This window comes from Setaria viridis, chromosome 8, assembly GCF_005286985.2.
Source record: "Setaria viridis chromosome 8, Setaria_viridis_v4.0, whole genome shotgun sequence".
Classification (NCBI taxonomy): Eukaryota; Viridiplantae; Streptophyta; class Magnoliopsida; order Poales; family Poaceae; genus Setaria; species Setaria viridis.
Window position 1 is genome coordinate 23582059 of NC_048270.2, and position 15110 is coordinate 23597168.

General features: G+C 49.4%; 2 protein-coding genes across 4 annotated transcripts; one reads left to right on the plus strand and one right to left on the minus strand.

Moving 5' to 3' along the window:
* Positions 1-290: 290 nt before the first annotated feature.
* Positions 291-15053, minus strand: LOC117866616 (disease resistance protein RGA5). Of its 3 annotated transcripts, XM_034750873.1 has the most exons (6): positions 14855-15053; positions 5176-5989; positions 4720-4865; positions 2876-4377; positions 1485-1682; positions 291-715 (listed from the first exon to the last, which is right to left on the minus strand). In XM_034750873.1, exons 2-6 carry the CDS (start codon positions 5982-5984, stop codon positions 467-469), a joined length of 2904 nt encoding a protein of 967 aa, XP_034606764.1. In that variant the 5' UTR covers positions 5985-5989; positions 14855-15053; the 3' UTR covers positions 291-466. The 3 variants fall into 3 exon arrangements, with proteins under 3 accessions (XP_034606764.1, XP_034606763.1, XP_034606762.1); XM_034750872.1 differs by having other exon boundaries at positions 1485-1670; positions 2876-4865; XM_034750871.1 differs by having other exon boundaries at positions 2876-4865.
* Positions 6420-7553, plus strand: LOC140220252 (uncharacterized). Its single transcript, XM_072290269.1, has one exon. It carries the CDS (start codon positions 6420-6422, stop codon positions 7551-7553), a length of 1134 nt encoding a protein of 377 aa, XP_072146370.1.
* Positions 15054-15110: the final 57 nt, after the last annotated feature.

The window sequence follows — 15110 nt, forward strand, 5'->3', positions numbered from 1 at the left end:
GTGTAGCGGTTGCAGGGATTCGTATCGTGTCTGATTAGAAAACTGGATCTTCACTGTCGAGTTCTCCACCGATCGAATTTACCATATCTATAGAAAGATCGAGCAAGTGCTAAGATGCTACATCACTTAGGGTGTCATGCGCAGTCCCTTCAAAGGCTCAAACTGCTAATTTAAAGAGAAACTACGTGGAAGTTCCACCAGTACTTTTCCAACCATTGTAACAAGGCTCAAACTATGGATTTCTTTGCCAGCTATAGATTGTGTGCTAGAGCCTAGAGGAGCATTATGAGTTTTGTGACACTTGAGAACTTTTTTCATTGTTTGCGATTCTGTATATTGTAATAAGTATCATGCTATCAGGACATGACCATCGTCTAAAAAACTGGAGTGGTGAAGACAACAATAATACTTCTTGAATGTTTCACCATAACTACAGTTAGCCAAAAGGATGCAAACAAAGCAGTATCTACGATTCAAAAGGGCGAACATAAACACCAATTGCATCAAGATACTTCCCAGAGCGCCCAAAGAAGCCAACAATGCTGCCAGTTCTGTCTACTCGAGTGTGAAAGGGGGTTCCACTAGGTTGTCCGAAAGGTCCGTAGCTGCATAAATTGGTCACCAGGGTGAATGACGTAATAACATTAGGAAGATGAGAGAAACGACCGTATGTCCCGGAAACCTCCTTCACAAACTCTGACGGACCAAGGTTAATCTGCAAATCAAGGGAAAACAGAATAATCAAACCACAATCACAATATCCCTTATAGGCTTCGGAAAAATGACATTTCATCCTCAACAAAAATCTCGGTTGTTTTTGGACCCGGGTCTAAATTTCGTAGTCCTTGAAGACACATTTAGTCCCGGTTAATGTTACAAACCCGGACTAAAAGGTCTCCCACGAGTTACTACAAAAGGATTGCATCCCCTACTCAGTTAGATGTCTTGTGTAGGTGAGATGGTAAGGAAGCTACGCGCGAGACTTGAGGTCGTGGGTTTGAATCCCACGCACCGCGCACACGCATATTTCTTTTAGTCGTGGGTTAGTATTACCAATCAGGACTAAAGATGTTTCTTTTAGTCGGTAAAAGACACAGGACTTTTAGTCCCAAATGATTAATCCCGGTTGGGAAAACCGATATCTATGAAGTTTCCCAACCAGGACTAATACCCGTTTCTCTACCAGTGTTTGCTATTTGTCAAAAGTTCATAGACTGATCACAATACAATGAATTATCAGCCACAATCCTGGCTGGGACACGGGTATCTTTAAGGATTTTTTGTGAATTTTGTGTTCTAATCGGTGTGCGGATTGTGTCCTACATCAAACTATAATGATTCGGTCGATAAAAATGTACGTGTTGATGTATTCGTTCCTTACCAGTTAATAATGAAAAAAATCATCTAGAGAAAAGGAAAGAGCTCTTTTTGATACACAATACTACTACTTAATGGTAAAAGGAAAATTCTAGGAACACACTCACCATACGGATACTCCCCCCAACACCACCCCAAAGTGGCGTGTTGTGTTCCCTCCCATATCTGTCGAGGTAGGAAAAACTGAGTGAATCCACCACCACAGCACTACAAACTTTCACGCTTTTTAGACTTTTGGGTGCCATTGTGATGTCACGAGTGCTCCCTCCATCTCCGCCCCATGGCCCTCTTCTCTGAAGAACAACCTCAATCCAGTAAAAAGTTGCAAAGTTAGTACAACTAAACAACGAAAAACAAGATTAACAAGTGTGGACGAAAAAGGAGACACGTTGTAGGCTTCTTTTCGGTTTATTCTCTGAATATGCAGATCGTGACTATTGTACAAGGAAGCACCTTATAGGTATTGGATATCACTATTGTGGAATCTAGGAGTAGGAATTGATGTAATCAATTCTACACTTATTTGGAATCAACAAACAAGTTTTAGCAATACACTAGTAGAGAATTGGCTTTCGATACGCCCCCTTTTGTCCCGATTTAAAGTTAGCCCGGGATAAAAGGTTCACCAACCGGGACTAAAGCTCGGTCACTGGTGGGGGGCTCACCAACCGGGACCTTTTATCCCGGTTGCAAAGGCTAGTGGGAAAAAAAAGACCCTGAGAGGCCTTTTATCCCGGTTTGAAACACCAACCGGGATAAAAGACCCCCCTTTTTATCCCGGTTGGTGTGTCGAGAGCCTTTTATCCCGGTTTGTAATACCAACCGGGATAAAAGGGGGTCATTTATCGTGGTTGGTGTTTCAAATCGGGATAAAAGGATCCCCAACGAGGTGACTGAAAGAGGACTAAATCCCTCGAACCCTTTTATCCCAGTTTGTAATACCAACCGGGATAAAAGAGGGTCTTTTATCCCGGTTGGTGTTTCCAACCGGGATAAAAGGGTCCCCACGAGTTAATACAAAAGGATAGTATCCCCTATATAGTCAGATGTGGTGTGTAGGTGGGATGGCAAGAAAGCTACACGCGAGGCTGGAGGTTGTGAGTTCGAATCCCACGCAGCGCGCACGCACATACTTCGCGTGAAAAAACGCGTGACCCGGGACTCAAGGCCAATTCTCTACTAGTGATAACATATTTATTTCAGAACTTCCCCAAATATCTTAGAACTGGATATGATTTTGGCAATAACAAACTTTTACATTAATTTTGGCATCGGGCATTTAATCTCGTCAAAAACTCCAAATTTCAATTGCACATGAACATGCTTTCAGTGACAACGATAACTTCCTGTTATCTTATCGGCGCAAAATAAGCAATCGGGTATGAAAAAATAAATGTATGCTAGAACTCTCTAACAATGATAACATAGAAAAGTGGTTATAGCAATGGATATAAACAGAATAGTTAAGAGAGGGAAATATTAACTAAGCACTACATACCTCCTCTTTTTCCTCCTCTTTCAATGTTTCCTTATTGCATTGGAGTTCGGCATCTACCATTTCATCTTCGTAATACCTTATAACCTCAAGCTTCGGATGGTTGAGATTCAAACCAGCTGTCCTCCTCAAGGCAGAATCAGCATCATCCACCTCATAAACTGTGGAACCTGTACAACGAATCCTAACGATGACCTGCTTAATCGAAGAGAGGTTCTCCAAGCCGATATCAAAATCACCATATGCAGCCTTTCTCTCCTGCACTTTGAGCGTGACCTCAAGGGTTTCAAGCTTTGGCATAGCTCCTTGTGCAAAAAAGAGGCCCATTTTAAAACTATGAAAGTGAAACTCAGATAGGGACTGGAAGTTTGCTCCATGAGTTCTAATGATGATCCTTTCTTCAGCAGAATCAGTTGTTAATACAGTAAGGCAAAGGAATTGCAGGAAAGGTAAGCCTCCAAGACTTTGGATATCCTCCTGTCGTAGCATGTTCAGTGTAATGATCATAGTTGTCAGATCTGATAGCAAGGGGTTCACCCACCTTGGCAATCGAGGCACACTTCCTGCGAACTTTTTGAGATAGCGAGGAGCCCATGATAAATCCACAATGAACTCAGTGGACATTCCTGTAGAATCAATATGTAGTTCTTGGATTTTATTCAGGTTGCATAAAGAATCAACCAAAGAATTCTTGTGGTTCTCATGCCATGTGCTAATGACTGAAATGTGAAGTGTTCTCAATTCAGTTAGCCTGCCTAGTTCTCTTGCAAAGTTTGCAGAGCTGCTGACACCAACGGATGATAGCAATTGTAGAGACTCCATGTTCCCTATACCATCTGGCAGCATCACTGATGGTTCAATATATAGGCACATCAGTTGTCTCAGCCGAACAACTGTTGGTGGAAGATAACTTATGCTTGTTTGCTTTAAGTCCAGGGTCTGCAAATAATTTAGATTCCCTATCTCGTTTGGAAGGCTGGTAATATTTGTATCCCTCAGTCCTAGATACCTTAAATGAAATAAACTACCAGCATTACTAATCTGATGGTTCTGCAGGTCACGGCAACCTTCTAAGTCCAATACTCGCAAAACTTGAAAGCTTGAAAGAGCAGGCATCATGTTAGTAGCTCCAGGGAAGACCATAAGTGATCTCAAATGGGACAAATTCAAGGCCACCTCGGGTCTGGTGTGTTCTTCGTCACTACCATGGAGGGAAAATCTGCGAATCCTCCTTGGAAGATGTTTGTGCTGGTGATGATGTGATGTAATGGCGAAATTTTCTTTGGTCGATAATGAAGTGATGAGATCAAGCACCATATCATGCACACGGCAAGCTCCTACCATGCCACGAGCATCAATATGTTCAGGTTGAATCATGCTCCTGTTCATAAGCTCATTGAAGTAATTGTGCCCAAGATTATGTAAAGTTTCAACATCAGTGCCATGGATAATGCCTTCAGCTATCCATCTTCGTATCAATTGATCCCTCAAAATAGTGTAATCCTCTGGAAAAATACTTAGATATAGCAAACAAGGTTTTAAATGGGAAGGTAAATCATAGTAGCTGATAGACAATATTTGGCGCATGTTCTCCATACTAGGGAACTTTTCAGTTCCATTACCGATGGAACTATGCACACTGTTCCACTGGTTTATATTCCTTGGTTTATTAGCCAAAAGACTAGCTATAGTAATGATGGCTAGTGGCACTCCATAACATTTTCTCAAAATTTTCTCTGATATTTCTTTCAGTTCTGGATGGCAATGATCTTGGTCGCCAAATATTCTTTTGTAGAATAACTTCATTGAGTCATTATGAGAAAGAGGTTTTAGCTTATAGATTATACCATCAGTAAAAGAGCAGCATGTTGCAGCAATCCCAGCTATTCGAGTTGTCGTGATCACTCTACTACCACAGTTGTTATCAACGAGTGCATCTTTGATCAAATTCCAAGCCGATTCATCCCAGATATCATCAACTACAATCAAGTACCTGTGCTTTTGTGTAAAAGCATGTTAGCAATATGAGTACACCCAAGTTTTGTTTAGAAGAATTGCATGTAACATGGAATGAAATAACAGTCCAACGTTTCAAAAGCAACTAATGCAGTAATATGATTGGAATATCCTTTTTGTGAAATCTGAAGCACTTCTGCAAATTTATTATGAAGTTAAGGACGACTTCAGGTCTTATGTGAACTTCTATACAGTACTCCAAGTTCAAAATTAAAAAAAAAACAATCTGGAGTATGACAAGACCGAGTACCAGGTCTAAAGTAAACATATGTTGACTAATGCATTACCTCTTATCCTCAAGAACTTGTCTGATCTTGTTGATAAGTTCCACAACATCCCATGTTTCAATGTTCGTATAACTTTGCTCGCTAACTTGACGGAGTATGCTGCTTAGAATTCTCTTCATATCAGGCTTGAGGGACACTGGCACAAAAGCATTGCATTCGAATTGTCCCTTCAACTGTTGGTACACGACATTAGCAAGAGTTGTCTTACCCAAACCACCAACTCCGACAATGGAAATCACTTTCAGTTGCTTGGATGTGCCCTCTCGAACGAGCAACTTAGATAGTTCTTCTTTTGGGCCACAGATTGCAATGAGTTTTGATGGTTCTTCATAGATACCATGCAAACGGGGGTCAATATTTACTGCCGTAGAAGGTGGGATGACAACACTGTCAACCTTGTACCTATTGCGGCGCTCAGCCACCTCCTTGACAAGGGTCTTCATATCTCCAATTTCTGTCGCAATGTGATGCTGAGTCTTGGCTGCTGTCAACAATCGCATGCTCCTACTAATGAACCCTTTGAATCCCTGTGGTGTTACTGATGGATGGGTGTCGATGCACACCATGAATTGATCAATGCTGTCCTCGATGTCGTAGGACAGCTCCCTTACCTCACTTGCCCATATATTAACCTGGTTTCCATTTACAGGAGCCTCTGACACTGCCTCGAGGGCAGCTTCCATGCTCTCGAGCTCGGCTTTCAGGAACATGATCTCACCTCTTAGGCTTGTCTGCAACTTGTATTCGTCGGTTAGCAGCTCAGCCAGCTTGAGGATGAGGGAACTCATCACACTTGTCACAATCTCCATCTTCCCTGGTGTCAACAAAAACAACCTTAGATTACATTTGTACCACTGAAAGTCTCAATTATGTTTTGCTTTTGCCACTTTTAGAGTTGCAAGAAATTGATGTTGCCAACCCCATTAAACTAGGGTCACCCATATTTCTCATTCTTTTGTTATTATACCCCTACCTCATCTAATAGATGGTGTCCGTGTTGGAACTGAACTACACGCACGACGCGCTCTGCGCTCCGCTCGGCATCACCCGTACGACCCGCGCTCGCCACGCTCTCGCGTCAATCTAGCTGAGTTAGTTAGGCTCTAGCGTGCTTTGTATATATATATATAAATCACACAACAGATCAATACAATTTACGGTTGATCAATTCCCTTTCTACATGGTATCAGTTACCTTACTACGATCCTAAATCCTAGCTTCCGCCTTCTCCTCTGCCCAGCGCCATGGCCTCCCCGACGCACTCCTCCTCCTCGTCCAGCTTGAGCGACACCGTCCTCGATGCTCTGCAGCCCGCCTCCATCGCCGTGGTGCAGACTGTGAACATCAGTTCCCATGTCCCCATTCTCCTCGATCTCCTGGATCCCAACTATAGCCAGTGGAGGTGCTTCTTCGACACCGTCCTTGACGACCTCGTCAAGTCTCCTATGCCCATCGAGCAGCGCACCGCTGAATGGCGTCAGATCGACTGCTGCCTCGTCAACTGGCTCTACACAACCGTCAACAAGAACGTCTTCGATATCATCTACAATCCCCGCGCGTCCGCCTTCTCCGTCTGGACGGACATTGAAGGCCTGTTCCGCGACCACAAACTGCAGCGCGCCGTCCTGGAGGCCGAATTCCGCAGCCTCAACCAAGGGAACCTCAGCATCTCCGACTACGGCTCCCACCTCAAGCAGCTCTCCGACGGTCTGAGGGACGTCGGCCAACCCGTCTCTGAGCCGAATCAGGTACTCAATCTCCTCCGCGGCCTCAACAGGAAGTACCATCACGTCAAGCCGGTGATCACCTCCAAGAACCACACCTTCATGAGCGCCCACTCCTACCTGCTCCTCGAAGAAATCCAGCTCGCGCATGACGACAAGGTTGAGGCCGGGCAGACATTCACCGCTTATCACAGCTCGTCCGCCGGACACAGCGGCGGCTCCAAACCTTTGAATTTCAGTGTAATAAATCGGCGACTCATTAATCCTTGCCATCACTGTCATTTAGGCAAACATGTTAGACTGCCATTTTTCCCTTCAGAAACACCTATTTACTTTCCATTTCAATTAGTGCATTCGGATGTTTGGACGTCTCCAGTTTACAGCCACTCGGGTTACAAATACTATGTTTTGCTTGATGCTAACACTCATTACATTTGGAGTTTCCCGATCCGCAATAAGTCTGACGTTCAGGCCATCATTCGCTCGTTTTTCTCCTACGTCCACACTCAATTCCGGCTACCCATTCTAGCTCTACAGACTGACAACGGCAAGGAGTTTGACACGCACGCCATGCGCCACTTCCTCGCTGCGCAAGGCACCTCCTTTCGCCTTTCTTGCCCCTATTTTTCGTGGAAAAATGGGAAAGCTGATTAATGATTGCATTCGCACGCTACTAATCCACAGTGCAGCTCCATCATCGTTTTGGGCCGAGGCTCTGAACACGGCGACATACGTCATCAACTGGCGACCCTGCCATGCCACGGGAGCTGTGATGCCGAATGCACCACCTCCTCCTCGGAACGCCGCTGCACTACGACGAGCTTCGCGTATTTTGGCTGCCTCTGCTACCCAACATCACGCCGACAATGCCACACAAGCTCAGCCCGCGCTCTATGGCGTGCATCTTCCTCGGCTACCCCAGTGATCATCGTGGCTACCGATGCTATGATATCGAGACGCGACGGGTCTACACTTTGCGTCACGTTAGCTTCATCGAGCATGTCTTCCCGTTCCGCGACACGAAGGCGTCGAGCGCACAGCCCCTAGCCACCTACAACGTCGACGATGCGGCCGTGCCCACGACGCCGCCAGCTCCGCGCCCTGGACGACATGCCACTATGACTGCCCCAGTACGCTCGCCTCCCCATCACCACCGGCGATCACCATTAGCTCCTTGCTGGCACCTCAGGCGGTATTTCCGTCCATGCCAACGTCCAGTTCCGCGACGTCGCCCGTCACCACCGTCGTGCCCGCACCAGCGCCGCCACCACAACATCACATGTTGACACACGCTTGAGCTACCATCGTCATGCCGAACTTGAAGTACGCCCTCATCGGCTCTGCGACTGCACTCTCACCCATTCCACGATCCGTCCGCATGGCTCTCAAGGACGAACACTGACGCGATGTAATGCAACTGGAATTTGATGCCCTGCAATGAAATCAAACCTGGACCCTCTTCCCATGGCCACCAAGCGCGCAAGTCATCACCAGCAAATGGGTCTTCAAGCACAAGATGAACTCCGATGGCACTCTCGAGCGCTTCAAAGCTCGGTGGGTCGTGCGCGGCTTCCACCAGCAGCCGGGGATCAACTTCAGCGAAACTTTCCCCCCAGTCATCAAACTGACGATGATTCGCACTATCTTACGCTCATCGCCTCCAAGAACTAGCCCGCGCACCAACTTGACGTCTCGAACGCGTTCCTCCAAGACAACATCAAGGAGCGCGTTCTCTATCACCAGCCTATGAGGTTCGAGGATCAACAGCGCCCCAACAACGTGTGCCTCCTCTCCCGCTCCCTCTACAATCTCCACCAAGCGCCGCGCGCCTGGTTCACCAGGTTCGCGGATCACGCCATCTCTGTTGAAAATAACCCGTTGATCGAGTCTGAAGTCCTTGTATATATTTCTGTTGGTTAATTTTTCTGTTAGCATGTTAGCTTGATGTGTGTTGTGTTCATGCGGGACATTTTCTTCTTTTCTCGCGTCGTAGGAGCAGCTCGGCTGTGCGTGAATCGTGGGATAGCACGATCATTAGTGGCGTGCGGCCGCTACTGGTTGTTAGCTAGGTTGCTTTATATTTGCAATGAAGATAAATAGAAAAGCTGCTCAGTTTTCGCAGCACCAAAACCATCTCATTTCAGTGAGTTCTTGAGTGCTCGTGTCTGACCTCGCCGGTGACAGTTTTTCAGCGAACTCCAACATTTGGTATCAGAGCGGTTGGCATCCCAAGCCATGTCTGCGCTGGTGCAAGGCAGGCATTCACCATCACCATCGCGACAATGTCGCATCTCGCACTCGCCCGCGCCGTGCCGAGGGCGTCGCGGTGGCGAAGTTGTCATCGAGCGCGTCGTCAAGGAAGCAAGCGGTACCGTGCAGTACCCCATGCTCACGTGCACCAACTACCAAGAATGGTCATTGATGATGTGTGTGAACATGTAGGCGCAGGGCCTCTGGCAGGCCGTCGAGCCAGAGGAGGGTGAGGTCGTTGAGTACCGCGAGGATCGCCTCGCACTCACCGCCACCCTCCACGCAGTTCCACCTGAGATGCTTGGGTCATTGGCACATCAGCAAGCAAAACAGCAAGACGCGACACGGTCGCGGTGGCTGCAGCAGCACCTCCTCTTCGTCAAGTAGGAATAGGAAGCAGAAAGAGCAGCCCGGTATCAACCCATGCCACAACTACGATAGAAAAGGGCACTAGGCCAAAGACTGCCGCAGCAGGCCCAAGTCCAGCTAGGCACATATGGCCCAAGGTGAGAAAGATGAACCTACTCTACTGATGGCCCACGCCATCATCATCTCTGGTAGCTCCTCTCCGCCACCATCGAGCCTCATCAACGCCTCTCCATTGTGCCACCACGTCGACATCCGGGAGGAGCGCGTCTTCGCCTAGCTCAGCTCACTCGAGGATAGAGAGCCCCATCACTGGGTTCTTGATACAGGCGCCACCAACCACATGACCAGCACGAGGAGCACTTTCTCCGAGCTTGACGCCAACATCTGTGAGACCGTCTGCTTTGGGGATGGATCCGTGGTGGAAATCGAAGGGCGCGGCTCCATCGTCTTCAGCTGCAGGAACGGCGAGCACCGCGCGTTGATCGGGGTGTATTTCATACCCCGCTTGATGATGAGCATCATCAGTCTCGGTCAATTGGACGAAGCTGGCTGCAAGATCGACATTGAGCATGGCATCCTCAGGATCTTTGAGCAAGGCCACAAGCTGCTGGCCCGGACCAGGCATTCTCCGGCTCACCTATATCTTCTGGAGCTCAAGATCGGGCGCCCGGTGTGCCTGTCTGCCAGGACTAAGCAGGCGGTGTGGCGCTGGCATGCTCGTTACGAGCACCTCAGCTTCCAGTCGCTCCGCCGGCTCGCGCACCATGGCAAGGTGCGTGGCCTGCCGCACCTCGATCAGATTGATCAAGTCTGTGACGCGTGCCTGGTCTACAAGCAGTGGCGAGCTCCCTTCCCCGAGCACGCGCGGCGCCGCGCCACGAACGCCATCGAGCTCATCCACGGTGACATCTGCGGTCCAATCACGCCTACCACGCCTAGTGGTAATCAGTACTTTCTGTTGTTGGTTGATGACATGAGCTGCTATATGTGGCTTGTGCTGCTTCCCAGCAAGGACCAGGCGGTGTCGGCGATCAAGAATTTTCAGGCGACCGTCGAGGTGGAGATCGGCCGCAATCTGAAGACCCTCCGCACCGATCGTGGGGGGAGTTTACCTCCGTCAAGTTTGGGCGTTACTGCGCCAAGCACGGCATATAGCAGCAGCTCACTACCCCCTACTCTCCACAACAAAATGGGGTGGTCGAGCGCCACATCCAGAGCATCGTCACCATGGCGCGTTGCATGCTCAAGGCCAAGAGCTTGCCCAGCTACTTCTGGGGCGAGGCAGTAACCATGGCGGTCCACATTCTGAACTGGGCTTCGATGCGTGCACTTGACGGCAAGACTCCCTATGAGGCGTGGTACGGTGAGCGACCACCGGTGCACTACCTCCGCACGTTCAGCTGCATCGACCACGTGAAGATGACGTGGCCTCACCTGAAGAAGCTTGATGACCGCAGCTCTTTGATGATCTTCATCGGGTACAAGAACGGCTCAAAGGTGTGGCGCTTTTTTGATCCAAGCACTGGGCGCATCACAGTATCAAGTGATGTCATCTTCGATGAAGCAAGGCAGTGGAAGTGGAAGGAGCACGACTTCGACGCCGGACACCGGGACGACGAGCCATTCACCGTTGAGTACATGACAGCCACTACGGTGGGCGCGCTTAATCCGGACCAGGGGAGTGCGACGCCACGCACCCCCTCACCAGCTCCACCGGCGTCTCCTGTTCCAGGTCTGCCTGAATTTGTTTCACCTCCATCTGACCACCTCGACGAACTGGATGCAGATCACGATGACGACGCGCCACTTCGCTTCCGCACCCTCGACACATCCTCGGCCTAGCGTCTCCACCCAGCTTCGCGTCCAGGGTGCTCGATGACGAGCTCCACTTTACCTCTGACGAGGAACCCTGCTCCTCCCATGAAGCTGAACAGGAGGCGTGTTGGAGAGGGGCCATGATTGAGGAGATGAAGTCCATCAACAACACCTGGGATCTCATCGACCTTCCACTTGGGCATCGTGCAATTGGGCTCAACTGGGTCTATAAAGTGAAGCATGACGAGAACAGCGACGTCGTGCGGCACAAAGTGCGTCTGGTGGCAAAAGGCTACGTGCAATGCGCCAGGATCGACTACGACGAAGTCTTCGCGCCCATGGTCTGGATGGAGTCGGTGAGGCTCCTGCTCGCACCGGCGGCGCACCAGGGATGGGAGGTTCACCATATGGATGTCAAGAGCTCTTTCCTCAATGGCGAGCTCAAGGAGGAAGTGTATGTCGCCCAGCCCACAGGCTTTGTGGTCGCCGGTGCTGAGCAGAAGGTTGTGCGCCTCCAGAAGGCGTTGTACGGCTTGAAGCAGGCACCTAGGGCCTGGAATACCAAGTTCAATGCCGCCATGGTGTCACTTGGTTTCCAGTGGAGCAGCTCGGAGTGCGGCGTGTACACACGCACGAAGGAGTCCTCGCATCTCATTGTCAGCATCTACGTCGACAACCTTGTGATCACCGGCCACGGCAACGATGAAATTCTAGAGTTCAAGGCTGAGATGAAGAGCATCTTCAAGATGAGCGATCTTAGCCTGCTGTCCTACTACCTTGGGATTGAGGTAAGCCAAGGGCCCACTAGGATCACCCTCTGCCAGCGCGCGTACGCCGACAAGCTCCTAGAGCGCAGCGGGATGCAGAACTGCAACTGCGCAGCAACTCCCATGGAACCGCGCCTCAAGATGGGAAAGGAGAGCAACACTCCTGAGGTGAACGCCACGGAGTACAGGCGCATAATTGGTGGGCTTCATTACTTGGTTCATACTAGATCGGACCTTGCATTTGCAGTGGGTTTTCTTAGCAGGTTTATGGAGAAGCCGCATGAAGAACATCTGGCTGCTATGAAGTGAGTGCTCCGGTATGTTGCTGGAACGCGTGGCTATGGGCTGCGCTATGTGCGAAGGGAAGGCCAGGCGCTGAAGCTAATTGGTTACAGTGATGCTGATCTTGCCAGCGATATTGATCAGCGCAAGAGTACCAGCGGCATCGTCTTCTTCCTCGGCAACAACCCCATCACCTGGCAGTCGTCCAAGCAGAAGGTCGTGGCTCTTTCTTCTTGTGAAGCGGAGTACATCACGGCCGCAAGTGCTTCATGCCAGGGCGTCTAGCTAGCTCGGTTGCTGAGCGACTTCGTCGGCTTGGAACCTGGAGTGCCGGAACTCAAGGTGGACAACATGGCCGCCATTGCACTTAGTAAGAATCCTGTTTTCCATGATCGCTCCAAGCACATAGACACGCATTATCATTTCATCAGGGAGTGCATCGGCAGAAACCGCATCGTCATCGGGCATACCTCCACTGAGAAGCAGCTCGCTGACATGCTCACCAAGGTGCTTGGGCACGTTCGCTTTCAGGAGCTTCGTGCTAAGATTGGTGTCGACAACATCGTAAGTGACTCGATCAAGGCTTAGGGGGGAGAAATGTTGAAAATAACCCGTTGATCGAGTCTGAAGTCCTTGTATATAGTTATGTTGGTTAGTTTTTCTGTTAGCATGTTAGCCTGACGTGTGCTGTGTTCATGCGGGGCGTTTTCCTTTTTTCTCGCGTCATAGGAGCAGCTTGGCTGTGCGTGAATCGTGGGATGGCACGATCGTTAGTGGCATGCATGCTGCTGCTGGTTGTTAGCTAGTTTGCTTTATATTTGCAATGAAGATAAGCAAAAAAGCTGCTCAGTTTTTGCAGCACCAAAACCATCTCGTTTCAGTGAGTTCTTAAGTGCTCGTGCCTGAGCTCGCCGGTGACAATTTTTTGGTGAACTCCAACAGTCTCCCTCGGCTTCCGGCAGTCACGATCCGACTCGTCGCTGTTTGTGTATCACCACGGCGAATTAATGGCGTACCTCCTCTTATACGTGGACAACATGATAATGTCAGCCTCCTCAACCGCGCTTCTTCAACAGCTCGTCAACAACCTCAAGTCCGCCTTCGTGCTGACGGACATGGGCCCGATTAGCTACTTTCTTGGCGTCGACGTTCGTCGGACATCCGACGGGTTCATGCTCTCCCAGTCTGCATACGTTGTGGACGTCTTGGAACGCGCTGGCACGGCCAACTGCAAGGCTACGCCCACACCGGCTGACACCAAGCCCAAGTCTTCCAGCAGCAACGGCGAGCTCATGAAGGATGCGTCTGGTACAGGAGCATGGCCGGTGCACTACAATACTTGACGCTGACACAGCCCAACGTCGCCTATGCCGCCCAGCAAGTATGCTTGCACATGCATGCGCCCAGGGAGAGCCATGGTGCTCTCCTGAAAAGGATTCTTCAGTACATCAAAGGCACAACGACGCTCGGACTTCATCTCCATGCTGCGACGATGCCGACTGGGATGGCTGCCCGGACACCCATCGCTCCACTTCAGGCTTCGCGATCTTCCTTGGTGACTCGCTGATCTCGTGGTCCTCGAAGCGTCAGACAACCATGTCTCAGTCATCTGCAAAGGTGGAATACCGCGGTGTGGCCAATGCGGTGGCCAAGTGCTCGTAGCTTCGGCAGCTCCTTGGCGAGCTCCATTGCGTCGCTCCAAAGGCTACTATGGCGTACTATGACAACATCTCCAGCGTGTATATGGCCCGCAATCCAGTACACCATAGGCGCACCAAGCATATAGAGCTGGACATCCACTTCGTTCGTGAGAAGGTGGCCATTGGTGAGCTCCGCGTGCTGCAAATTCCAAGCCCTAGACAGTTCGCGGATATCTTCACAAAGGGACTATCTACAGCATTGTTTGAAGACTTCCGGTCGAGTCTCTGCGTCAGCTCCACGAGCTGAGATTGCGGGGGGTGTTGGAACTGAACTACACGCCCGACGCACTCTCCGCTCCGCTCGGCGTCGCCTGCACGACCCGCGCTCGCCATGCACTCGCGTCATCCGCACGGCTCATGCTCGCCACTCTCTCGCGTCGCCTGTAATCTAGCTGAGTTAGTTAGGCTCTATCGTGCTTTGTATGTGTATATAAACCACACAACAGATCAATACAATTTACGGTTGATCAATTCCCTTTCTACAGTTCGGAGCTACAAGATAAGGAGGAAGCATGATACAAGATTGAATAAGTGGTATTTTTGCCTGGTTTCCAACAAAAAAACAAGAAGGTGCCAAACAATGGTCAAAACATCATGTGCCACTCCTCAGCAGACACAGAGAACGAAAATGGACAAAAAGGAGGGAAAACTCAAGGTGTCACACAAATTTTCAGTGGCAAAACCAACAAACAATCTTTTACCATATGATGACACACCCATATTAATTATGAGAAAGAAAAAAAGATCTATAGTTGCCAGGGAGTATACTTACCTGGATTTCTTCTTGATGGGCTTGCTGTTCCTCCCAGCTTGGTCCAGCAACAAATCAACAGCACCCTGCTGGGAGGTGATGTTGTCTTTGTAAGCTTGATTGGAGTATTGCTTTGTAGAAGGATTGGTGCTGTGTCTCCTGTCCTATTTCATGTGTATGACTGCGTTTCATTTCTTGAGGCTGAAGGATTCGTGGGGTTGGTATTGACCACGAAGGATTGTGGACCATATCCAAATCATAAGTTTATTTGAGGTTG

Bases quoted from the DNA above. Each gene is read 5' to 3' on its own strand.
- LOC117866616 (XM_034750871.1), bottom strand. From the start codon at position 5,984: ATGGAGATTGTGACAAGTGTGATGAGTTCCCTCATCCTCAAGCTGGCT. The intron at 1,683-2,875 runs GTATGTAGTGCT...TACTGGATTGAG, and splicing joins AAGAGGAGGAAAAAGAGGAG to GTTGTTCTTCAGAGAAGAGG. The intron at 716-1,484 runs GTGAGTGTGTTC...CTTGATTTGCAG, and splicing joins TTGGGGGGAGTATCCGTATG to ATTAACCTTGGTCCGTCAGA.
- LOC140220252 (XM_072290269.1), top strand. From the start codon at position 6,420: ATGGCCTCCCCGACGCACTCCTCCTCCTCGTCCAGCTTGAGCGACACC.